The 26,995-nt window shown below is 39.2% G+C and overlaps 3 protein-coding genes across 3 annotated transcripts in view; 2 read left to right on the top strand and 1 right to left on the bottom strand.

The window, feature by feature from the left end:
• The first annotated feature begins 2,484 nt into the window (after window positions 1-2,484).
• On the top strand, window positions 2,485-7,079 carry LOC114545505 (zinc-binding protein A33-like). The gene is made up of 10 exons (XM_028563821.1): window positions 2,485-2,538; window positions 3,197-3,434; window positions 3,524-3,935; window positions 4,124-4,219; window positions 4,322-4,555; window positions 4,647-4,794; window positions 4,899-4,925; window positions 5,035-5,099; window positions 5,508-5,630; window positions 6,640-7,079. Exons 1-10 carry the CDS (start codon window positions 2,520-2,522, stop codon window positions 7,039-7,041), a joined length of 1,764 nt encoding a protein of 587 aa, XP_028419622.1. The 5' UTR covers window positions 2,485-2,519; the 3' UTR covers window positions 7,042-7,079.
• Window positions 7,080-10,723: 3,644 nt separating this feature from the next.
• LOC114545371 (E3 ubiquitin-protein ligase TRIM47-like) overlaps window positions 10,724-26,995 on the top strand; it is a 50,054-nt gene continuing 33,782 nt past the window's right edge. The window contains exons 1-4 of the mRNA XM_028563643.1: window positions 10,724-10,950; window positions 11,056-11,437; window positions 11,658-11,753; window positions 11,856-12,089. Coding sequence (XP_028419444.1) covers window positions 10,724-10,950; window positions 11,056-11,437; window positions 11,658-11,753; window positions 11,856-12,089 — 939 coding nt within the window. The remainder of the gene's footprint in view (window positions 10,951-11,055; window positions 11,438-11,657; window positions 11,754-11,855; window positions 12,090-26,995) is intronic.
• On the bottom strand, window positions 20,189-22,284 carry LOC114545508 (E3 ubiquitin-protein ligase TRIM21-like). Its single transcript, XM_028563824.1, has 6 exons — window positions 21,950-22,284; window positions 21,634-21,729; window positions 21,306-21,529; window positions 21,067-21,214; window positions 20,933-20,959; window positions 20,189-20,823 (listed from the first exon to the last, which is right to left on the bottom strand). The coding sequence occupies exons 3-6, from the start codon at window positions 21,486-21,488 to the stop codon at window positions 20,741-20,743; spliced, it is 441 nt and encodes a 146-aa protein (XP_028419625.1). The 5' UTR covers window positions 21,489-21,529; window positions 21,634-21,729; window positions 21,950-22,284; the 3' UTR covers window positions 20,189-20,740.

A 26,995-nucleotide genomic window follows, 5' to 3' on the forward strand; every position in this document is an offset into this window, starting at 1 on the left:
CTTCTTTTGGGGAGAATAATAATTATTACTATTAATTAATTACTCTGGGCTGAGATTTCCTAGGAACCTTACCAAAAAGCTCAGGATGTTACAAAAGCTCCCGTGAAATCAGGCATTTTGGGCCGCAACAATCTAAAAAAAAGGCTGCGAAATCCTGGAAGGACTGCCATTGTGTTTTTTCATGTATCATGGTGCGCATTCACCAGTGTTTTTTTGTTGCTGTTGTGGTGCGTGTAGGCTACTTCTGATTTTGTCATCTCATCTCTTATATGCTGTGTCTCTATGATCCTATCATGTCCTATTCATGGTAGCCTACTCGTGGACATTGCGCCGTCATCACGTGCTGTAGTATAGGGGCCCGGTGTTGGCTCGTTACGCCACTGTGATGGAGCACCATGCAGAGCACCCAACAATTCCCCCAAGAGCATGCAATTGGTGTAGTTAAATAAAATCCACCTGTTCTCCATGTTTTGAAAGGCTCCAGAGTCTGCAACAAGGGGCACTTGCTTACTCTCTTTTAAGTCTTCTCTGTGTCATAAATTGAAAGGAAACAATTTTTATTTGGTAAGACAGGTCAAGGGACACATGTGTGTCTCAATTTTCGTACTTCCACTTGCTATTTTAAGTGCATAATTGCGTTCACACTGAAAAGTAATGCAGTTAACTATTATTACATGAATGTGGAACACTGGACACTTCTCACCAAGGCCAGCGATAGCGAGGGGCAGGGGTGGGCTCAGCCCACAAATCTCAGAGAACACAGATGGGATGAGGTTGTTTTGAAGGTGCACCAAACAGCAGACAGACACAGTTACTGTAGAGACTAGCTGGTGAACATACTGTAGCGGAGAATTTAGCAGCTAAAGAACCAGATACTTCCCTCAGGAAAAACTGTTTAACAGAGTTAAACGAGAGTGAATATTGGATTAATATTCATTAAGTAGACACAAACACGACTCCTAATGAATGATTAAGTTGCTCCGTAACTACTGGATGTGTAAATAAACAACTGTTTGCTCACTGTATCAACTTAAGATAATAACAACTTTGTTCCATTCTGAAAAGTTTATTGCAAATACAATTTTGAGGTACTTATACTTTACTTAGTCTACTGTAAGTATTTCCTTTGCACTTCTACTCCAGTAAAATTCAGTACTATACTTTTATTCCCCTACATGTATTTGACAGCTTTAGATACTTTGCAGGTACAGATTTACAAACACATTGATTCACCATTTTTCGGCATTATGAGTACGTCTACTTTTGATACTTTCAGAACTTTTTGCTAGTAACAGTTGTACTTGAGTACTCTTTCCAATGCATGACTTATATTGCAGTATTGGTACTTTTAATCAGGAGGATCCAAACTTGAATACGACTGGAGAGTCAGCTGAAAGTAGATTGTCTAAAGAAAGCAATGCAGTTCTGATGACGAGTTGGCCAAATATTATTTCGCATTTTGTGTCAGAAGCAATGTGTGACTACTATGACGTATGTGTGATTATTCATCACGCAAGGTCTTTTTTGTTTTTTGTTATGAAAATAAAGGTGGAATTAGGCAGGTTTGTTTTCCTTGACAGTTTGCAGCAACACAAAGCTCTGTTAATCTGTTCATCTAATCGGAAAATGTTTTCATGCTTGACAGTCTGCAGATACTTTTAACCTTTTGTTTCGTGAGAAAGAAATCAACATGTTTCTTGACATCCATACATATACAATGAGGAACTTGCATATTTGTGATTCATGCACATATATCTTGAGAAGTAAGATATGTGTAATAAATAACATATTGTAAAAAAAAATAAAATAATTAAAGACATCATTGAAAAGTTAGTCCTGAATCATTGGTTACATCTTGTTTATCTAGAGATCGTAAGTTGCACAGTTGAGAGCTGGTATTCTTGAAGTTGGCAAAAAACATTTAGGCGATATGAAAGATTGTGTGAGAGAAATACAGAAGAAATGAGTTGTGGTTTCTTTTGTGAAAAAGGAGAGATCATTTTCCACAAAATTTCTGCAAAACTAAATAATTAAGATGTACAGATGATAAAAGAATTGGAGTAGTTGTTTAATTATGATGTTTAAGTTTTCTAACTTTGTCTCAAAAGCCTAGAAGAGAAGGCATTTGATAAGTATTTATTCAGATTTCTCCTGTATTGAATAGAATAGTGTGAACTTTGGTGAAGACGAGTGATAATCTAGGTCACATTTTGTTTCACACACTCTTGTTCATTAACCTGGGCATACTTCATTACGTTTTGGCTGCTGCTTTATGACACACATTCATGGACATAGTGTTTTAGGTGGATAAAATTGTTGTGGTCTGTCGCTGAGAGCCAAACATTCCATTTGCGTGTAAGGACAACATGTCCTCAGAACAGAATTGAAAACAATATGTACTAAGTACTGAATGACACAGAGGAACCAGAAATACCAGAATGTTTGAGTGATGTGGGGGAGTATTTAAACACCACATCCTGAACGTTCTGCATCTGTTCTGCGACGATCAGGAGCTCAATATGACAACCCAAACTACAGGTAAAATTTAGGACAACGCAGCTGCTCCTTTGCTGGGACTTTAATTACCATTTTACAAATTTAAAATTTAAAAAAAAATGTTTTAATCTACGTTTTGTAAAGTTTTCTATAGACAAGACGATCTGACAATCTGATTGTATGAATTGTGTTTTCTTCAACTCTTTTACTCAAAAATATATATTAATATGGCGTCTTGTAATCTCATGGAGGCTTAAGATTAACATGCATGACACACATCATTTATTTAAAATAATGATAATAATGAACATGGGGTTATTTCAGTTCAGTTCAAACTATAATATCCTAGGTCTAAAACAGTACCTGTTTTAATATGTCTACATGAACAGTCTATATGGATTTCAATGAATGTAGCACATTACAACATAAACTTGCATAAAAAATAAATACTTGCACAAAGCTATAAATAACAGGGTTGTGATGGATATATGAAATATAAAAAATAAATGATGCGCAATTATGAATAATTTTAGAGTATGGTGCATTCGTTGGAAAACTTTCAAAATATCTTTTCCAATTATTCAGTGACCGAAAAATGTGAGGCTCTTTTAGGATCTTCCTGTGCACAATATTAAACTGTGTGCAAACATTTCACTCCGACATAAATTTTTAAGTAATATAATGTGTTCTTTTTCTTCAGTAACAAACATGGTGCTTGATGTGCCGTTTAAGGAGCAGTTCAATTGTTGCATCTGTCTGGACATCTACACCGAGCCTGCCACCATCCCTTGTGGACACACCTTTTGTCTGGACTGCATCGACAGCTTCTGGGACACTAAGACCAAGGCTGAGTGTCCACTGTGCAAAGATACATTCAGAAAGCGTCCACAACTCAGGATCAACCAAGGATATGAACAAATCATTGAATTATATAAAAGGTTGGTTTATTCAAAATGGTTATTTTAGATGCTTAGAAAAAGCTAAATATTTGAATTGAGATTAAACATAATTTAATTTGAATCAAAAGGTCTCAGGAGGAGAATGTTGACGGTGTGGGAAGCAGGATAACTTCCCCAATCCCACTTTTCGAGCCTGAAGAGATTCCCTGTGACATCTGCCATGGAGACAAATCTCCATCAGTCAAGTCTCCATCAGTCAAGTCTCCATCAGTCAAGTCTCCATCAGTCAAGTCGTGCCTCGTGTGCCAGGCGTCTTATTGTGAACTTCACCTCACACCACACCTGAGGGATCCAGCGCTGCACAGACACCAACTTACTGATCCGGCCACCTTCGCCACCAGTCACCTCTGCAGAAAGCACCACAAGCCGCTGACAATGTTCTGCAAGAAGGACCAGAAGCCTGTTTGTGGTCAATGCACAGAGAGGGAACACAAACGCCACAAGACCGTCCCCATGGAGAAGGAGAACAAGAGGGTCAAGGTGAGGAAACGTTTATTTCATTAACTTCCTTTAAACTTAGCCTTAAAAAAGCCCACTTTCCTTCTTTTGTACAAATATAGAGACTCGTTTCTGTATTTTGTTAAGTGGGAAAAATAACTGTCAACAAACTTCCCTTTAAGACTTTGAAACTTTTTAAAATTGTATTTTTTCTTTTTTACTTTTTGCAGATTCGTTTGAGAGAGATGATATCCAGCATTCAACCGATGATCCACGCCAAACTGAGAAAAGTGAATGAAATAGAAAATTCAGTGGCTCTGAGCAGAGTAAGTTATTTTTTGGATGGATGTTCAAAAAAAGCTAACTGGCCAAGTTTGTCTGTTTTTATCTGTAAATTAAATTAATTCATTAAATGTTTCTATTACCAGCAAATCACAGAGAGGGAGATAGAGAGCAGCGCTCAGATCTGCAGCATGCTGATAAGCGTCATCGAGAGACAGCATGCCGGGCTGGTCGAGGAGCTGGAGAAGAGGCAGCAAGAAGCTGAGAGGAGATCCGAGGAGCTGTTCCAGGAGCTGGAGGAGGAACTCAATGATCTGCAGATGAGGAGCAGCGAGCTGCAGCACCTGGAGCACACTCAGAACCCTGTTCACCTCGTACAGGTTAGATACCTCCACTGCATTTATACTGATCTGAATCAGCATTTTAAGAACTGTACTCATGAGAAACCATTGCATCCTTCCCCATCTTTAGAGTTTCCCGTCTCTAAGGCGACTGCCTCAAACTAGAGAGTGGTCTGAGGTCGCAGTCCACTCAGATAACTGCATGGGGGTGGTGATGAGAGCTGTCTCCAAGCTTGGAGACATCTGCCAAGAACTTACCAACAAACTGTCTGCAGAAGGTCGGTTCAACTTTTGGCAGAAAATTATCTACATCACAAAATGACTAAAGATTGTTGTGAAGATCAGTGCATAAAAATCACCTTTTACTTCTACCTTTTTGCAGAAGCAGACAAGATGGATCAATATGCAGGTATGTTCACAATCACACATCCACTGCTTATTTCTATAAACTAGTTTAACCTTGGTTAGTTTAACCTTTTTATTACCTGACTCACTGTTTTTCTTCTTTGTTTCTGCAGTCAATGTCACTCTGGATCCTGAGACTGCTTCAGGCTGGCTGGTCCTGTCTCCAGACAGAAAGAAGGTATTGTCTGACTTTTGATCATTAAATTAAATGTATGAAGAGCACAGTTCTTCTAGGAAACTAGTAGTTATTCAGAGTAGATTGGATTTTTTCACATTTAGAGTCTGTAAAGACAATACATTTTTCAGAAACGCGTTGAGCTTTTGCATTAAAAACATCCTCTGCTGTGGGACATTTTACTGTAATAGAGGAGGAAATTATGAGACATGTCACACAAAAATTGGAAAGGGTTGGGTTTTGAAAATCCAATTCAAATGGGGCTCAAAATAAAACTAAAATGCTCTGAATGGGAAAATGACAAGGTTATTAATTCCTGCTAATGAGGCTAATGTTTAGTAAGATGAAGATGATGATGATGATGATGATGATGATGATGATGATGATAATAATGAATATATTAATTAACAGGTGAGCGTCAGCAGCAAGAAGAACAATTCTCCACTCCCACACAGTCCTCAGCGCTTTGACTCCTGCGTCTGTGTTTTGGGGAAACAAAGCTTTGCATCTGGAAGACGCTACTGGGTTGTTGAGGTGAGAAACTCAGAAACAAGAAAACATTTCCGATAAGACCAGCAGGATACAGGGCTAGGGTTAGGGGTTACTAACTGTAACCCATAAGAAATTAAATTTTTTGTCTAAAACAGAATGGGGAATTTCTGACCCAAATGTGACTCTGTACTTGCCTTTGATCGTTGTAGTGTGTTCACAAATTGGTACTTTTTCACCTTTAACATAAATAGGAGTCAAGCAATTGAAATCAGTTTCAACAGGCACATTACATTTACTCTTTGTATTTCAAGCTCTTCTTTACTGTATTTTTCAGTTGAAGAGACATTACCAACATGACATTATTTGAAACGATATTGTATCTGTTTTTACAAATAAACTCTTTATTTGTTCCTCCTTGTGTCAAGAAAGAAAAATGTTGAATCCATATTTTACCTTGTAGCATTAAATCACTCCATTTTCCTCCTGCTTGTTGTGAGAGACACCAGGCCACAGTTTTTAGCAAAAATTATCTTATGTTAACATCAGCTAACAGAAACTCTGCAAGTAGGTAAATAGTGCAACAGTGATTCTGAGATGCTTTGACCCATGACAGTTTGAGAACAGTGGCGCCCTTTGTTCTACACCTGCATTGTCTTGGTGACAATCAAGGAAAGAAACATTCTGTCCTTATCAAAGTCGTCTCACTGCTTGACATGAATACAAAGAAATATTTTTGGCAGGTGTGTGTACAGTATGTTTGTGTTGGCAAATAGAAGTATTTTGAGTCCAGTCTGGGTGTGTGTTGGAAATAAAGTCCATAAAATGAAAAAAAAAAAAATGATATTGTTGGAAATAAACCATATTGTAAATTCTACAAATCACACAAGACACTAGATATATTATTTTTAATAATATATCTATTTTACTTTAATTCCAGCAAGTTCTACATGTAGTAAATTCTAACACAGCCGACCTAAAGAGAATCACAGCACTTAAACTACAGATAAAGGAATCATGCATGTCTGACTCTATTCTGGACATTGTGTTTCAGGTTGGGGATAAAACAGACTGGGATCTTGGCGTGGCCAGTGAGTCCATCAACAGGAAGGGGGTCATCAGGGTGCGTCCCGACAACGGTTACTGGGCAATCTGCCGGAGGAAAGGTAGCAGTCTCAGTGCCTGTGCCGGTCCCACCGTCGCCCTCCACCTCCAGGAAACCCCCAAGAAGGTGGCCGTGTTCCTGGACTACGAGGAAGGGTCGGTGTCCTTCTACGACGCAGAAGCAAAGACCCACATTTACACTTACAGCGGGTGTGACTTCACTGAGCTCCTCTACCCGTACTTTAACCCCTGTGTTCAAGAAGATGGGAAGAACACCGCCCCGCTGATTATCTGTCCTGTTGATGGAGGAGTCAGGGAAGGACGGGACATAACCATTGAGTCAGCTGCATGATGTGTCATAAGAAAGGATGATGCTAACTGATGTAAAAATTAATAAAAAATAAAAAGAATTATATAAATATATATATATATATATATATATATATATATATATATATATATATATATATATATATATATTTAGGCCTATATTTATTGTATTGCAATAATATTTGACCAACACTGGCCTGCAACAGGCCAACATCCATGAGTAAAGATTTTATTTTATTATTCAAAATAATCTTTACAAAATCATATCGCACTTGTACATAAATGTAAATAAAATGTGTTAAATGTTGTTGAATGCACTGCAAAAGGTTATTCCATAGCCTAAATGGGCAATGGATAACTTAAAATTGTGAAACTGAAAATAAAAGTTATGTATTAAAGATAAAAACTATGAGATTGTGTCATTTTGCAAATTGCTTTTTTTATTTTCTCAGGTTTAAAGTTTAAAGTGTTTAAGTTTAACATTAATTCAATTCTGCCTAAGAATTTGTATATATTTTGATTTATATGTTTGATTTATTTCATCATTGCATTCAACCCGAGCTGGACTCGTTCATAATGAATCAGCCATCAGTCTGTGAGTAGGCTAGAGAATCCAGTCTGCAGTGTAGTTCACTTCACTGATAAACCATAGATTGGCTTTATGGTGAAAGTGTCATGGTGCTGTCTGTTTTCCCTCTTCCCTCTCCCTTGTTTGTCTTGTCTGTCATGTGCTGAGTAGGTGTGGCGCTCCTGGCTCTCTCCCTCCTCGTCAGGACACCTGTGGCTTCCTGCTCACCTGAATCACATCCAGCAATCACCACTCCTGTCTTAAAGCCCAGTCTGCCTACCTGAGCCAACTTGTTTTTTTGGGGGTTTTTTTGTACCTGTCCGCTCTTAGCCCCAGAGGATATCGATCTCCTGCATTACTCATTGTGTTCGATAAACCTCAATACCTGTTCCGACCTTTTTCTCTGTGTCTGCTCTTGAATCCGGACAGCCCAGCCTAACACAAAGATAGTTTTTGTATAATTAACTTCAGTCTCTGCCAGAGACGCCTGCTTTTAAAAGTAACAAATAAAGTAAAAAGTTACCTTTTAATAGGGTTGTAACTAAGTAAAGTAACGGATTCCTTTTTTAAGAAGTAATGAGTAACGAGCAAACACTACTTTTTAAAAGTAACTTCCCCAACACTGCTGGTGAACATACTGTAGCGGAGCATTTAGCAACTAAAGAACCAGATACTTCCCTCAGGAAAAACTGTTAAACGAGAGTGAATATTGGATTAATATTCATTAAGTAGACACAAACACAACTCCTAATGAATGATTTAAGTTGCTCTGTAACTACTGGACGTGTAAATAAGCAACTGTTTGCTCACCATATCAACTTAAAATAATGACACCATGTTGTGTTAACTAAAAAAAGTCTAAAAATTATTGCAAATACAATTTTGAGGTACTTATACTTTATTTAGACAACTGTAAGTATTTCCTTTGTACTTCTACTCCTTACAATTCAGTACTTTACTTTTATTCCCCTACATGTATTTAACAGCTTTAGTTATTTTGCAGATACACATTTACAAACACATTCATGATTCACCATTTTTCTACTTGAGTACTCTTTCCAATGCATGACTTCTGTTGAAGTTAAAAAGTTAAAACTTCCACCTTTTTAATTTAACGTTTTTATATTGCAGTATTGCTACTTTTAATCAACTAAAGGATCCAAACTTGGGTACGACTGGAGAGTCAGCTGAAAGTAGATTCTCTAAAGAAAGCAATGCGGTTCTGATAGGAGTTGGCCAAATATTATTTTGCACACGTGTATTCTGTGTCAATGCGGTGAAAGCAAAAAAATGTCCCTCTGATGCACGTGTGATTATTCACCACGCAAGGACTTTGTTTTTTGTTATGAAAATAAAGGTGGAATTAGGCTAAGCAGGTTTGTTTTCCTTGAAAGTTCGCAGCAACACAAAGCTCTGTTAATCTGTTCATCTAATCGGAAAATGTTTTCATGCTTGACAGTCTGCAGATACTTTTGTTTCGTGAGAAAGAAATCAACATGTTCAACACATTCTCAATCTCATCTCGTAAAATACGGACGTCAGGTGCCTTCGTCGTTGTTATTGACGCTAAAAGTCTCCTTTAGCACCATGTAATGCGCTTTAACTTAACACCCCTGGTCGGGACTATTGGCGTCCCTTTTGACGCAGTTGGGTTAAGGAAAAGGTCGTGGGTGGGTTTACGCTTCCGTGCCACGCAGAAATAACAGGACAGTTAAAGACACACACGGGACATGAATCCCGGTCTCCTGGGTGAAAGTCCTGTGTTTGACCCATTCACCACCCCTACCAACCTCCCTAAGTGGAATTTCCCTCTTACATAGGCCTACTTCATCAGTAAACCCAGTGTAGATGCTGCTCTCCCCGGTACTTTCTACAAACACGCTGAAGGGTTTTTTGTCGCTTCAGACGCTAACAGCCACTGTCTAAACATCCGTATTTTACGAGTTCAGAGTGAGAACGAATTGACATGTTTCTTGACATCCATACATGTACAATGAGGAACTTGCATGTTTGTGATTTATGCACATACATCTTGAGAAGCAAGATATGTGTAATGAATAACATCTTGTATAAAAATTAAAGACCTCATTGAAAAGTTAGTCCTGAATCATTGGTTATATCTTGTTTATCTAGAGATCGTAAGTTGCACAGTTGAGAGCTGGTATTCTTGAAGTTGGCAAAAAAACATTTAGGCGATATGAAAGATTGTGTGAGAGAAATACAGAAGAAATGAGTTGTGGTTTCTTTTGTGACAAAGGAGAGATCATTTTCCACTAAATGTTTGCAAAACCAAATAATTAAGGTGTACGGATGATAAAAGAATTGGAGTAGTTGTTTAATTATGATGTTTAAGTTTTCTAACTTTGTCTCAAAAGCCTAGAAGAGAAGGCATTTGATAAGTATTTATTCAGATTTCTCCTGTATTGAATAGAATAGTGTGAATTTTGGTGAAGACAATCTAGTGATAATCTAGGTAACATTTTGTTTCACACACACTCTCGTTCATTAACCTGGGCATACTTCATTACGTTTTGGCTGCTGCTTTATGACACACATTCATGGACATAGTGTTTTAGATGGAAAAACATTGTTGTGGTCTGTCGCTGAGACAAACATTCAATTTGCGTGTAAGGACAACATGTCCTGAGAACCAGAAATACCAGAATGTTTGAGTGGTGTGGGGGAGAAGCATCCGCTTATTGAGATGGAGTGACTGAGTATTTAAACACCACATCCTGAACGTTCTGCATCTCTTCTGCATGAGGATGATCAGGAGCTCAATATGACAACCCAAACTACAGGTAAAATTTAGGACAATGCAGCAGCTTCTTTGCTGGGACTTTAATTACCATTTTACGAATTTAAAACTTTTTTTTTATCTACGTTTTGTAAAGTTTGCTGTAGACAAGACGATCCAACAATCTTATTGTATGAATTGTGTTTTCTTCAACTCTTTTACTCAAAAACATATTCATATATGGTATCTTGTAATCTCATGGGGGCTTGGTGTACTTATTAATATAATTTATATAAAATAATGAACATGGGGTTATTTCATTTCAGTTCAAACTATAATATTTCACTCCGACGTGAATTTTTAAGTAATATAATGTGTTCTTTTTCTTCAGTAACAAACATGGCGCTTGATGTGCCGTTTAAGGAGCAGTTCTGTTGCATCTGTCTGGACATCTACACCGAGCCTGCCTCCATCCCTTGTGGACACACCTTTTGTCTGGACTGCATCGACAGCTTCTGGGACACTAAGACCAAGGCTGAGTGTCCACTGTGCAAAGAGACATTCAGAAAGCGTCCACAACTCAGGATCAACCAAGGATATAAAAAAATCATTGATTTATTTAAAAGGTTGGTTTCATCAAACTGGTTTCTTCAAAATTTTAGATGCTTAGAAAAACATAAAAAGCTAAATATTTGAATTGAGATTTAACATAATTTAATTTAAATCAAAAGGTCTCAGGAGGAGAATGTTGACAATGTGGGAAGCAGGAAAACTTCCCCAATCCCACTTTTTGAGCCTGAAGAGATTCCCTGTGACATCTGCCATGGAGACAAATCTCAGTCAGTCAAGTCTCCATCAGTCAAGTCGTGCCTCGTGTGCCAGGCGTCTTATTGTGAACTTCACCTCACACCACACCTGAGGGATCCAGCGCTGCACAGACACCAACTTACTGATCCGGCCACCTTCGCCACCAGTCACCTCTGCAGAAAGCACCACAAGCCGCTGACAATGTTCTGCAAGAAGGACCAGAAGCCTGTTTGTGGTCAATGCACAGAGAGGGAACACAAACGCCACAAGACCGTCCCCATGGAGAAGGAGAACAAGAGGATCAATGTGAGGAAACATGTATTTCATTAACTTCCTTTAAACTTAGTCTTAAATAAGCCAACTTTCCTTCTTTTGTACAAATATAGAAACCTGTTTCTGTATTTTTGTTAAGTGGGAAAAAATAACTGTCAACATATTTCCCTTAAGACTTTTAAACTTTTCCCTCAGCTGCTTTTATTTGCAGCATTATATTAAAAATGGTATTATTTCTTTTTGCCTTTTGCAGATTTGTTTAAGGGAGATGATATCCAGCATTCAACCGATGGTCCACGCCAGATTGAGAAAAGTGAATGAAATACAAAATTCAGTGTCTCTAAGCAAAGTAAGTTATTGTTTGGATGGATGTTCAAAAAAAGCTACTTGGCCAAGTTTGTCTGTTTTTATCTGTAAATTAAATTAATTCATTAAATGTTTCTATTACCAGCAAATCACAGAGAGGGAGATAGAGAGCAGCGCCCAGATCTGCAGCATGCTGATAAGCGTCATCGAGAGACAGCATGCCGGGCTGGTCGAGGAGCTGGAGAAGAGGCAGCAAGAAGCTGAGAGGAGATCCGAGGAGCTGTTCCAGGAGCTGGAGGAGGAACTCAATGATCTGCAGATGAGGAGCAGCGAGCTGCAGCACCTGGAGCACACTCAGAACCCTGTTCACCTCGTACAGGTTAGATACCTCCACTGCATTTATACTGATCTGAATCAGCATTTTAAGAACTGTACTCATGAGAAACCTGTGCATCCTTCCCCATCTTTAGAGTTTCCCGTCTCTAAGGCGACTGCCTCAAACTAGAGAGTGGTCTGAGGTCGCAGTCCACTCAGATAACTGCATGGGGGTGGTGATGAGAGCTGTCTCCAAGCTTGGAGACATCTGCCAAGAACTTACCAACAAACTGTCTGTAGAAGGTCGGTTCAACTTTTGGCAGAAAATGATTATATACATCACATAATGACTAAAGATTGTTGTGAAAATCAATGATTACCTTTTACTTCTACCTTTTTACAGAAGCAGACAAGATGTATCAATATGCAGGTATGTTCACAATCGCACATCCACTGCTTATTTCTATAAACTAGTTTAACCTTGGTTAGTTTAACCTTTTTATTACCTGACTCACTGTTTTTCTTCTTTGTTTCTGCAGTCAATGTCACTCTGGATCCTGAGACTGCTTCAGGCTGGCTGGTCCTGTCTCCAGACAGAAAGAAGGTATTGTCTGACTTTTGATCATTAAATTAAATGTGTGAAGAGCACAGTCCTTCTAGGAAACTAGTAGTTCTTCAGAGTAGATTGGATTTTTCACATTTAGAGTCTGTAAAGACAATGAATTTTTCAGAAACTGGTTTAGCTTTTGCATTAAAAACATCCCCTGCTGTGGGACATTTTACTGTAATAGAGGAGGAAATTATGAGACATGTTGTAACATGAAAATTGGAAAGGGTTGGGTTTTGAAAATCCAATTCAAATGGGGCTCAAAATAAAACTAAAATGGGAAAATGAATGGGAAAATGATAAGGTTATTAATTGCTGCTTATGAGGCTAATGTTTAGTAAGATGATGATGATGATGATGATGATGATGATGATGATGATAATAATGAATATATTAATTAACAGGTGAGCGTCAGCAGCAAGAAGAACAATTCTCCACTCCCACACAGTCCTCAGCGCTTTGACTCCTGCGTCTGTGTTTTGGGGAAACAAAGCTTTGCATCTGGAAGACGCTACTGGGTTGTTGAGGTGAGAAACTCAGAAACAAGAAAACACACTTTAAGCTAGCTCTGTATTTAAACAAATCCAGTTGAATGTGTCCTGCCACCACAGATGTACACAAGCAGCTTTTACAGTTAATGACCACTTTCCGATAAGACCAGCAGGATACAGGGCTAGGGTTAGGGGTTACTAACTGTAACCCATAAGAAATTAAAGTTTTTGTCTAAAACAGAATGGGGAATTTCTGACCCAAATGTGACTCTGTACTTGCCTTTGATCGTTGTAGCGTGTTCACAAATTGTTACTTTTTCACTTTTAACATAAATAGGAGTCAAGCAATTTGAATCAGTTTCAACAGGCACACATTTACTCTATTTGTATTTCAAGCTCTTCTTTACTGTATTTTTCAGTTGAAGAGAAATTACTAACATGACATTATTTGAAACGATGTTGTATCTGTTTTTACAAATAAACTCTTTATTTCTTCCTCCTTGTGTCAAGAAAGAAAAATGTTGAATCCATATTTTACCTTGTAGCATTAAACCACATAATATTTCTCCTGCTTGTTGTTAGAGACACCAGGCCACAGTTTTTTAGCAAAAATTATCTTATGTTAACATCAGCTAACAGAAACTCTGCAAGTAGGTAAATAGTGCAACAGTGATTCTGAGATGCTTTGACCCATGACAGTTTGAGAACAGTGGCGCCATTTGTTCTACACCTGCATTGTCTTGGTGACAAACAAGGAAAGAAACATTCTGTCCTTATCAAAGTCGTCTCACTGCTTGACATGAATAAAAAGAAATATTTTTGGCAGGTGTGTGTACAGTATGTATATGTTGGCAAATAGAAGTATTTTGAGTTAATTATAGGTGTGTATTGGAAATAAATTACTTATTAGTTCATAAAGTCCATAAAATTAAAAAAAATTAATTAAATGAAAATGAAGTAAAAATTATTAATTATTTTGTTGGAAATAAACCATATTGTACAGAAAAATTGTAAATATCACACAAGACACTAGATACATTAAAACCTTTAATTCCAGCAAGTTCTACATGTAGTCAATTCTAACACAGCCGACCTAAAGAGAATAACGGCATTAAACTAAACTACAGATAAAGGAATCATGCATGTCTGACTCTATTCTGGACATTGTGTTTCAGGTTGGGGATAAAACAGATTGGGATCTTGGCGTGGCCAGTGAGTCCATCAACAGGAAGGGGGTCATCAGGGTGCGTCCCGACAACGGTTACTGGGCAATCTGCCGGAGGAAAGGTAGCAGTCTCAGCGCCTGTGCCGGTCCCACCGTCACCCTCCACCTCCAGGAAACCCCCAAGAAGGTGGGCGTGTTCCTGGACTACGAGGAAGGGTCGGTGTCCTTCTACGACGCAGAAGCAAAGACCCACATTTACACTTACAGCGGGTGTGACTTCACTGAGCTCCTCTACCCGTACTTTAACCCCTGTGTTCAAGAAGATGGGAAGAACACCGCCCCGCTGATTATCTGTCCTGTTGATGGAGGAGTCAGGGAAGGACGGGACATAACCATTGAGTCAGCTGCATGATGTGTCATAAGAAAGGATGATGCTAACTGATGTAAAAATTAATAAAAAATAAAAAAATGTGTGTATATATATATATATATATATATATATATATATATATATATATATATATATATATAAGGCCTATCTTTATTGTATTGCAATAATATTTATATAACTGGCCTGCAACAGGCCAACATCCATGAGTAAAGATTTTATTGTATTATTCAAAATATTCTTTACAAAATGATATCACACTTGTACATAAATGTAAATAAAATGTGTTAAATGTTGTTGAATGCACTGCACAATGTCATTCCATAGCCTAAATGGGCAGTGGATAACTTGCTCCGAGCTGAGCTCCCTTACCTTTTAACCTTTTTGTTTTTTTGAGTTTGAATTTGAGAAATGTTTTCTTTTTTTAAAGGTTTTTTTGTTTGTTTTTGAAGTCTCACTTGCTTTGCTGAAATAAATTATCATGGTTTATTATAATCTCTTTTTGTCATTTGTTCCTTGGGCTACACTGCTCTCCCTTGCATAAAAGACCTGTGCCTTTTTTTTTTGAAAGTAATTTGTTTTATGTATTTTAAATGTAGAGTTCCTAATCTCTATTAAAAACTAGGTGGCATTGTCGAGCAACACACTTATAATTTTTTCTAACTATCGTAACCCCCCCACCCTTCGCCATACTAACTAAGTAGGTTTTTTGCCTAAACTGATCCAAGCTGCAACCGTTTCATGGCATTAATGTCACACGGTGTGAGGTCCTTTGTTACCAGCAAAACAAGACATTTCCACTGTTAAAAAAAAAACTTAAGTTCCACAGGATGGTTTCTTCAAAAATGTATTTAAAATCAAATCTGTTACTTCTGCACAGCAATAAAAAAATGACAAAAAAAAACGTAAAAACACAACTCTCCTCTGGCAGGTCACATCAGGGATTCTCTTTTTTTGTCCTCGTCTGCACCTTTCACGTCCACCTTTAACAAGCACATCATTAGATCCTGTGGCCAATCTCATAATCCTAATTCCAAGTCCAACAAACAATTAGAAAAACACTGCAAATCCACAAACCCATGCAAATAATAACTGGTAAAACATTCCACAAAACCATGCAAATAACTGTTAAAACATGAAACACATCTACTAATAAAACCAAATGAAAAACACACACTGTTAAACGTCACACTGGGCAATTAACAAATACATGCAACATTGGGAACAAAATGAAAAGCTGCCTAAAATCACATTCTGACATTAACGTGTTTAAAACTACGACCATTACATGGTCAACAACCTACAACATCGTATGGTTAGGGGACTTGTTGTTCCGGGGAGATCGCCAATCTAATAGCCTCAATGTTTTATTGAAGAAAATGGAACAAAACTGTTCCTACTTTACAGAGGACTGTTGAAAGGGAACAACATGACCTAAAACTATAGACTCATAATTTCCTCCTATTACAGTAAAATGTCCCACAGCAGGGGATGTTTTTTTAATGCAAAAGCTCAACCAATTTCTGAAAAATGTCTTTACAGACTTTAAATGTGAAAAGTCCAATCTCATCTGAAAAATTACTAGTTTCCTAGAAGGACTGTGCTCTTCACACATTTAATTTAATGATCAAAAGTCAGACAATACCTTCTTTCTCTCTGGAGACAGGACCAGCCAGCCTGAAGCAGTCTCAGGCTCCAGAGTGACATTGACCTAAAAACTACAAAGGTTTGTACCACACCTTATGTAGTGTAAACCATGTAGTGTGATTATGAGCACTCGTTGATCAGATGTAGGTCAGCACACGACACAAACATTACCAACAGGCACACTTAATGACGTGACTAATTACATGTTTATTGCTCAGAAATGAGGAAGTAGGAGCATCCATCTCCACAATGGGATCAAATGATTTAATTCAAAATTTTACAACAGTGTTTACTTGCACTTCACACTGCCCTCACTCACACAAGCTAGTCAACAAACTGCTGTTACTTGGCCTGGACTCTCACCTCTGTAAGTGGATTAAGAACTTTCTCACTGACGTGTGTTCTCAGTCCACTCCTCTACTCAATATTCACATATGTTCTCCCATTCACGACTCAAACTCCATTTTCAAATTTGCCGATGACACAGCTGTGGTGGGGCTGGTAACCGACAATGAGGAGACCACCTACAGGGAGGAGGTCCAATCACTGGTATCATGGAGCAGCAGAAACAACTTAATCCTCAACACAAAGAAAACAAAAGAAATCATAATTGATTTTAGGAAATGTAAAAACAAAAGACATGACAGTCTTGCGATACATGGAGAGGAGGTGGAACAGGTCCCAAGCTTCAGATACCTAGGGTTGCATCTGGCGGAGGATCTGACCTGGGGAGTGAACACCAAAGAGATAGGGAAAAAGGCTCAGTAGAGACTCTTTTTCTGCTAAGCCTAAGAAGCACTGGGATCCCGCAGACACTCCTCACAAATTTCTACAGGTGCACAATAGAGAGTCTGCTGGCATACAGCTGTACAGTCTGGTTCTCCAGCTGCACCACTGAGGAGAAAAAAGACCTGCAGCGGGTAACTAAAACAGCCCAGAGAATTGGTGTTCGTTGTGTAGAAATATGCAATGACAATAAAACTATCAAGCTATCTTATATCATATCTTTCAAAACATTTCTAAAAAGGAATGTTATATTGGTGCTAACAATGAAGAAAACACAGTATCTGTGTAGTTCTTTTGTCAGAGCTTTATGGTTTGAGTTAAAATACTAGAGTTAACAGTAAGGCTTTTGCATTTTACATTAAATCTCATGCAAGAGTGTTTAAATTATCAGGTCACAGTAAAACAAAAAATCTAAAACCTGTAAGGTTCGGGTTGGGGTTAAGGTAAGTAATACCTCAATTTCTAATCAACAACAAACAGGTTACATCATCATCATCATCATCATCATCATCATATTCTTTATTCAAGACACACACAAAAAATGGTCCATAGCACATAAAACATAGCAAAAGACAGACAGATACAAGATAAAACACATACAATAAGAAATGACTACAACAGTCAAAATTCCACAATACACAATAAGAGTGTTCAGATAATAGCATATAGACTAAAACGCCAATGGTTCCACAATTGAAAACAAGTGAACCTAACTGCACTCAATGCAGGGTTCACTAGTGTTGCAATGATGCTGTTGAATGACTCAGTTAGTCTACACATACATCTGTACATGAGATTCCTGAGTACAGCAGGACAGGTGGATACGTCAACACTTACAAACATTGGCAGTGAGTTTCTGCATACTGCTTTTTTTTAATAGCGCCGCCACATGTGGGCGGTGTACATTGGAGCACAAAAAGCTTTAAAAAGTGTGGTCTTTACAGACAGTGAACACATACTAAATTTGCGATTCAGCATATTAGCTTGTGCATACAACATACAGTACTGTTTGTGAATGTCCCTATCATCAGACAGGTCATCAGTTATATAGTGCCCCAAGTATTTGACCTCATCACACACTTTAAGGACAGTACCAGACAGAGAGAAAGCAGGAAATGATTTTATTGTCCCTGCTTCTAGCAATCATTATATTACTCTTCTTAGAATTGTACTTAATGTCAAAGTCTGAGCCATATTGGGAGCAGACCCTTAGTAACTGTTGAAGGCCAGCACTATATGGACAAAGAATGACCAGATCATCTGCGTACATCAGGTGGTTGATAATGGTGTCCCCAACCATACAACCTGTTCCACAGTTGTTCAGCAGCTTTGATAGATCATCCATATAAATATTAAAAAGAAAGGGACATAAAATGCTTCCCTGCCTAAATCCATTGCTTACATTGAATGGGGCAGACATAGTTACCCCATTTCACATACATTGACTGATTAGCATACCAAAAAGCCAAGATTCTCACTAGATATTTGGGAACCCCTCGGTTGTGCAATTTTTAGAATAGCTTCTCATGATTTACACGATCAAAAGGCTTTAGAGGCATCAATAAAACACATACAAATTGTGGAATTATGCCTGTTATACAAATCTAGGACCTCCTTTAAGGCAAAAATACACATATCCATGCCATGTTTAGGTTTGAAGCCAAACTGTTCCAGCCTATTTCAGTATAGTCCTCTCCAAGACCATCCATGCTGTGTGAAACCAAATAGCTGAACGTGGGACAAGTAGTGGAAAATAACATGTATACTCAACACCGTTTCCTTAATAAAGTAAGGTAAAATAAGAAAAAAGACTTGTGAGAAACCTAGCAGTTGAAACCAATATGTGGTGCAACTTAAACAAATTGCAAATGTCAATGCCAAAGTGTGACATGTCACATGAGGGGTGATTATTTGTGTGATCTGAGGAAGTCAACAAGCTACAGGTGTGATGGATGCAATCAGGCCAACAGGCGGCAGGTGTTTGGGATGCAATCAGGCTAGCAAGCTACACTCTGGGAAATTGATTCACATGGATTTGGAAGAGAGACAGTCAGTATGTTTACATGCACACTAATATTCCGAATATGATACAGGTCATATAAACAACATATTCCGGTTGGATATTCTGGATAAGGACTTTTTCCGAATATAGCATTTTCCGATTAAGTCCGATTATTCGACTTTTAGAGGCATTGTTTCGACATGTATACAGCGCATTCAGAATATGCGTCTCATTCAGGGTTTTTACCTCAGGCTTTTGGTCAGCTCTGTGCCTTGCTATGGTTTCTGTACACAAACCAACCAGTCAACATTTTGCAAGGCTGGAGACCCAATAAGAAGGAGAAATACAAATACTTTTAAACATTATCAAAGACTTGGATATCAACAGGGTTTTTGGATATGCGCCCACATCATATCTACCCCGACCTTGTCAAGAAGCTGGTTGAAGTAATGAAAGAGGGACGCTGCGTTTGCACGGTCCAACAAGTCCGCCGCGCTGGTAAACTTTGAAAAGAATCCTGTTTTGCACAGCTACATGTAAAAGGGAACTTTTGTAAATACACCTTTGGAAACCTGACATACAAGAAAGTGCGTGGACTCGGCCAGGACAGGCCCGTCTTCAGACGTGAAGAAAACAACTACGTAGGTCAGACAGAAAACAAAGCCCTCTCAAAGTAGTTCTCTCCAGGCTAGTTAGTCTCATCCTCACGTTGAACGCAACACGTAGGGAAAAGAAGACCGGCTAAGTTAGCTTTCAGTTGTGGTGTTCTTTGTTGTTTAACAAGCTAGGTTAGCTTTAGCTAACCCTTGTAACAAATGGATATGAGCGTGTGTGTTTTTTGGCTTTAGCAGTTAATGTAAGCTGATTCCCAACAAAAGTGATTTGAGGGGTAAGTAAACTAGAGATGCACTGGGTTGTATAAAGGCAATAAATAGATAAAAACCAGATTAATTTCTTGATTGTTTTAGCACACATGCTAATTTTAAACACCAGTCTACAGGAGGCTTTTTAAATAAAAAAAACAAAAAATTAAAAAAAAATAATGCTAATAAAAGTAAATGACACAATCTCACAGAGTTTATCTTCAATACATAACTTTTATTTTCAGTTTCACAATTTTAAGTTATCCATTGCCCATTTAGGCTATGGAATGACAATTTGCAGTGCAATAAAAATGTAACACATTTTATTAACATTTATGTACAAGTGCAATATCATTTTGTAAAGATTATTTTGAATAATAAAATAAAAGCTTTTACTCATGGAAGTTGGCCTGTTGCAGGCCAGTGTTGGTCAAATATTATTGCAGTACAATAAATATAGGCCTAATATAATATATCAATATATCATTTTCCCATTCAGAGCATTTTAGTTTTATCTTGAGCCCCTTTGAATTGGATTCTCACAACACAACCCTTTCCAATTTTCATGTGACAACATGTCTCATAATTTCCTAATCTATTACAGTAAAATGTACCACAGCAGGGGATGTTTTTAATGCAAAAGCTAAACCAGTTTCTGAAAAATTCACTGTCTTTACAGACTCTAAATGTGAAAAACATCCAATCTACTCTGAAGAACTACTAGTTTCCTAGAAGGACTGTGCTCTTCATACATTTAATTTAATGATCAAAAGTCAGACAATACCTTCTTTCTGTCTGGAGACAGGACCAGCCAGCCTGAAGCAGTCTCAGGATCCAGAGTGACATTGACTGCAGAAACAAAGAAGAAAAACAGTGAGTCAGGTAATAAAAAGGTTAAACTAACCAAGGTTAAACTAGTTTATAGAAATAAGCAGTGGATGTGCGATTGTGAACATACCTGCATATTGATCTATCTTATCTGCTTCTGCAAAAAGGTAGAAGTAAAAGGTGATTTTTATGCACTGATTTTCCCAACAATCTTTAGTCATTTTGAGATTTAGATAATCATTTTCTGCCAAAAGTTGTACCGACCTTCTACAGACAGTTTGTTGGCAAGTTCTTGGCAGATGTTCTCAAGCTTGGAGACAGCTCTCATCACCACCCCCATGCAGTTATCTGAGTGGACTGCGACCTCAGACCACTCTCTAGTTTGAGGGAGTCGCCTTAGAGACGGGAAACTCTAAAGATGGGGAAGGATGCAATGGTTTCTCATGAGTGCAGTTCTTAAAATGCTGATTCAGATCAGTATAAATGCAGTGGAGGTATCTAACCTGTACGAGAAGAACAGGGTTCTGAGTGTGCTCCAGGTGCTGCAGCTCGCTGCTCCTCATCTGCAGATCATTGAGTTCCTCCTCCAGCTCCTGGAACAGCTCCTCGGATCTCCTCTCAGCTTCTTGCTGCCTCTTCTCCAGCTCCTCGACCAGCCCGGCATGCTGTCTCTCGCTTATCAGCATGCTGCAGATCTGAGCACTTCTCTCTATATCTCTGTGATTTGCTGGTGATTAAAATGACAGAAACATGTACATTCATTTACAGACTAAAAACAGACAAACTTGGCCGGTTAGCTTTTTTTGAACATGCATCCAAACAATAATTTACTTTGCTCAGAGCCACTGAATTTTGTATTTCCTTCACTTTACTCAGTCTGGTGTGGATCATCGGTTGAATGCTGGATATCATCTCCCTCAAAGGAATCTGCAGAAGGTTAAAAAAAAATACAATTTTGTATATAATGCTGCAAAAAACAAGCAGCTGAGGGAAAAGTTTCAAAGTCTTAATGCGAAAGGTGTTGACTGAGTTATTTTTCCCACTTAACAAAATACAGAAACATATTTCTATATTCGTACAAAAGAAGGTAAGTGCACTTATTTAAGGCTATGTTTAAAGGAAATTAATGAAATAAACGTTTCCTCACCTTGACCCTCTTGTTCTCCTCCTCCATGGGGACGGTCTTGTGGTGTTTGTGTTCCCTCTCTGTGCATTGACCACAAACAGGCTTCTGGTCCTTCTTGCAGAACATTGTCAGCGGCTTGTGGTGCTTTCTGCAGAGGTGACTGGTGGCGAAGGTGGCCGGATCAGTAAGTTGGTGTCTGTGCAGCGCTGGATCCCTCAGGTGTGGTGTGAGGTGAAGTTCACAATAAGACTCCTGGCACACAAGGCACGACTTGACTGATGGAGACTTGACTGATTGTGACTTGACTGATGGAGACTTGACTGATGGAGACTTGACTCCATGGCAGATGTCACCGATGCAGAACGTACAGGATGTGGTGTTTAAATACTGTGCTGTAGTCATTCCGTCTCAATAAGCTCCTCCTCCACAGATGCTTCTCCCCCACATCACTCAAACATTCTGGTATTTCTGGTTCCTCTTTGTGTCATTCAGTACTTAGTACATATTGTTTTCAGTTTTTGTCCTGAGGCCATGTTGTCCTTGCACGGGAATGTCTGGCTGTCAGCGACAGACCACAACAAATGTTCCATCTCAAACAAAATTATTTCCAGCCATGTGTGTCATAAAACAGCAGCCAAAACGTAATTTATTATGCTCAGGTTAATGAACGAGAGTGTGTGAAACAAGATGTGACCTAGATTATCACTAGATCGTCTTCACCAAAATTCATACTATTCTGTGTTCACTGCGCTGCAGGGCTCTTCTGTTGTAGTCAGTGCAGCTCCCACCCCACACAGTGATGCAGCTGGTGACAATGCTCTCAATGGTGCCCCTGTAGAAAGTGCCCATGATGGGTCAGGGGGCTCTTGCTCGCTTGAGTTTGTGGAGGAAATAGAGGCGCCGCTGTGCTTTCTTCGCCAGTTGATGGTCCAGGAGAGGTCCTCACTGATGTGCACCCCCAAGAATTTGGTACAGCTCACCCTCTCCACAGCAGCACCATTGATGGACAGTGGTGGGTGTTGGATGTGACCTCTCCAGAAGTCAACAACAACCTCCTTGGTCTTGCTCATATTCAACAGGAGGTTGTTGTCTCTGCACCATGTGGTCAGAAGGTCGACCTCCGTCCTGTAGTTGGTCTCATCATTATTGGTGATGAGACCCACCAGAGTTGTGTTGTCCGCAAACTTCACCATGTGATTTGTGCTGTAGGTTGGTGTGCAGTCGTGTGTCAGCAGGGTGAAGAGGAGGGGACTTAGCACACAGCCTCGGTGCTCAGTGTGATGCTGCTTGAGGTGTTGTTGCCAACTCTTACTGCTTGTGGCCTCTCACTGAGAAAGTCCAGCAGCCAGTTGCATAGTGAGGTGTTGAGCCCCAGCTGGTCTAGTTTGCAGATGAGTTGTTGTGGGAATATGATGTTGAATGCTGAACTGAAGTCTATGAACAGCATTCTCACATATGAGCCCATTGTGTCCAGGTGAGTGTGGGCTGGGTGTAGGGCAGAGCAGATTGCATTCTCTGTGGACCGTTTGGCTCGGTATGCAAACTGGAATGGGTCCTGAGGTGTCAAAAATATTCACATTCATTACTCAAGTAGAAGTATAGATACTAGGGTTTGAAAAGTATCAACTCAAGCTTTTTACTAAAATAAAAGTGTAAAGTGAACTGGTTTCAAAGCTACTTAAAGTATAAAAGTAAAAGTAATGTAAGGGGAAAAAAATGCCATTAAAGACAAAAGCTTAGCCCGCCCCACAGTGCACTACCCCACCCCAAACATTTTTCTAAAGGCCATAATGACTATGTTATATTAAAATCATACCTGCAAACTCAGAAGGGCTTAAAAAGGGCAATAACTCAGTCCAGGCTGAGAAGGTGTTTTTCAGACAACGGCAGCTACAGTCTGGTGTTACAATCCTCTCCAGTGAAATACAGACACACTTTTACACCGTTTAGCTGTCAGCATTTTAACCGTGTTTACACCCGCTGCTAGCTAATGGTAGGCTAACGTTACCTGCTGTCAAGTTAACTAGCGTCCCGTGCGGCGATGTTTCAGTTCCCTCTAACGTCCATTTTTGGAGAATCGGAGAGAAGCGCAGTCATTTAAGTGGCACCTAATAAGGCACAGAAATCGGCATTGCTATTTGGTCCAGTAGATGGCAGTCGTTAAGGCACCAGTGCCGTATTAGCACCGGTTCTGTGCAGGTGCGATGGATCGCATACAAACCAATAGGGTGTCAGAATGGTATATGTTTATACCTCTCATCCAACCACAATCAATTTCTCTCTCTCCGGATGGCGTGATTTATCTGAATAGATTTTTTTGTGTGTGTGTGTGTGTGTGTGTGTGTTTTTGAACGATGACAAGTTGGAATGAAAAGAAGCCAAACAGAAATAGGAGTAACAAGGCTATTTTTAAAATGCAATGAGTAGAAAGAACAGATAATTGCGTGAAAATGTAAGGAGTAGAAGTAAAAAGTCTGCTGTGAAATAATTACTCCAGTAAAGTATAGATACCCAAAATTTCTACTTAAGTAAGGTAACAAAGTAGTTGTTCTTCGTTACTTGACACCTCTGAATGGGTCCAGTGAGGGAGGGAGGGTGGATTTGATGTGTGACATGAGTAGCTGTTCAAAGCACTTCATAATGATGGGGGTCAGTGCCGCAGGGCGGTATTAAAGCAGGATGGAGTAGTAGTTTCTTTGGTGGTGGCCTTGAAGCATGATGGAACAACAGCCTGTCTCAGAGAAGTGTTAAAGATATCCGTGAAGACATCCTTAAGCTCCTCTGCGCCTGCCTTCAGCACATGACCAGTGATGTTGTCTGGGCCTGTTGCCTTGCGGGTGTTGATAGTGGAGAGTGTCCTCTTCACGCTACGCTACGTGCTACTACTGAAAATTTGGTAACGAAACGTAGTTCCTTTTTCAATTTGGCGCAACGTTACTTTTCCCAGGGACAGATTTGACAGCGACATTGCCTTCTCAGCTGCGCGCTCAAAAGCTCCACACCGTACGTGACAGAGGCTGGTAGCAGAGCAATCATGGCAAGAAGCAGCGTTTTAAGCTTCGTAGTTTTTTGCTGGACGGCGCTCTGAGCATAATAATAATAATAATAATAATTTATTTGATATAGCACCTTTTACAGACAGAGCCACAAAGTGCTTCACACAATAGACATTTGTTAAAATACAGTAGGATCCAAAATAGAAAATAAACAAGCAAAAACAAATACAATACCAATGAAGATTAAAAGACTAAAAAAAACAAAATTACAAACACAATAGCGCGACAATAACGGGATGGCGGAGGTTGGGTTAAGGAAAAAAACAACGGGAAAGGACGCCTCACACGCCGGGAGACGGCCGCAGTGAACGCACAACAATAACGTGACGGTTAACGGGGAAACAAAACACCACACGTGGGACGCGATCCCCAGCCTCCAGGGTGAAAGTCTGGAATTGTTTGACCCATCCACCACCCCAACCAACCTCCTTACGCAGATTTTCGGCATTTCATACTACTCGCTACGTAGTCGTGCTGACTCAATATCTGGCCTTGCAGCTGCGTCTTAAAGCCTATGAATTGACATGCGTGCCACAGAACTGACAGACCTTACCACCGACTCTGATGACAGTGACACGACTATTGACCAACATTATGATTATGAAAGATACTGTTGTGTAAACCATATGTTTGTTTTTTTGGGGGTTTTTTTATGTTGTTTTCATATTCCAGTAGAAATGCTTGCTAAAAACCAGAGGGTAATTAACCCTCGCAAAAACAATTAGCAATATTTTGTATTGATATATTCTTGATATTTTTACATTTAACCTTATATCATATAGCTTGATCTTACTCAGAGAGGATGTATCTCTCACAAAAACAGTTTTGCAATATTCTTCTTGTACTTTGAGAGCTCTTTCACTGCACCCTAAATAATGTGGCGAAACCAGCTGTCTGCTCGCGAGCAATTATATTCATGACTCTTTCACACTGCACTCTGATGTTTAGCTCTAGCTCCCCCTTGCGGTTGAAAATAGTTCCTATCATCAAGTTTTCTCAAGGCCTTGGAAACAGTATCAACCCCCCCTACTGCCAGTCACTGGCAACAACACGGCCTCTTCTCTATTCTCCTATTCAGAGTATTTTAACAGTGAGGTCCTGTGATGGAAGTTTCTGGACAGCAGAGTGGATAAAGATGTCTTCAATAATAAAGATGAGAAGAACCAAACTGTCTTTGTTTGTTTTATTAGTTTCAAGCAGAAAAACAACTTCAGCCATCTTCTAACAGTAAACAAACCGGGAACTATATTCTCAGACAGGCTTGCTGCGAGCATATCACTCCGCCCAAGTACTATATTCTTCCGCCTGAGAATATAGTTCCCGGTTTGTTTACAGTTAGAAGACGTCTCATGTTACGTTGTTTTTTGTACACGCTGTGACTCTATAAATCACAACATGTAAATAGGAACATGTTGGCGTTATTTTGTCACTTATTCGGAGCAGTAGGATTACTGGAACCAGTCACCTGCATGTTCTGTGCTGGCCTGATGCCGCTGGAGCCGTCAGACAGCGTTACAGCACACACAGAGATGAGAAGGGTATGTATCGACTTGTCTAACTCTGGGGGTTACGGTGAATAAGCTAAATTCCCAATAAGTCGGCGTGTTCCTTTAAATGGTCAACAGTTGCCAGTTAAGACCATGATGAATAAACTACACCACTACACAGTTACATGAAGTACCTTAATGTTACAGTATGCTTAAATATACTTGTGATACAATTCTAATCTTACCACAGACAGGTTGGATAACTACTAGACTAACCTAAAGCTTTCTCCTTCTGTCTGCAGTCTGGAAGCAACCCCATCATCGGCAGCTGAGTCTGATCGTTGCTTCATGTTAAATATACTTGTGTACAGTATATAGTCATGTTTGAATAAATGTTATAATAAAGATACATGTTTTGTTAATGTCATTTAAAAGCTTGTATACCTAACTAGTTATTAAAACAGGTAGCATCTGAGTATAATTATTCAGCTAGAAGTTTCCTATCTCCAGGTCACAATTTGATG

This window comes from Perca flavescens, chromosome 19 (assembly GCF_004354835.1).
Source record: "Perca flavescens isolate YP-PL-M2 chromosome 19, PFLA_1.0, whole genome shotgun sequence".
Lineage (NCBI taxonomy): Eukaryota > Metazoa > Chordata > Actinopteri > Perciformes > Percidae > Perca > Perca flavescens.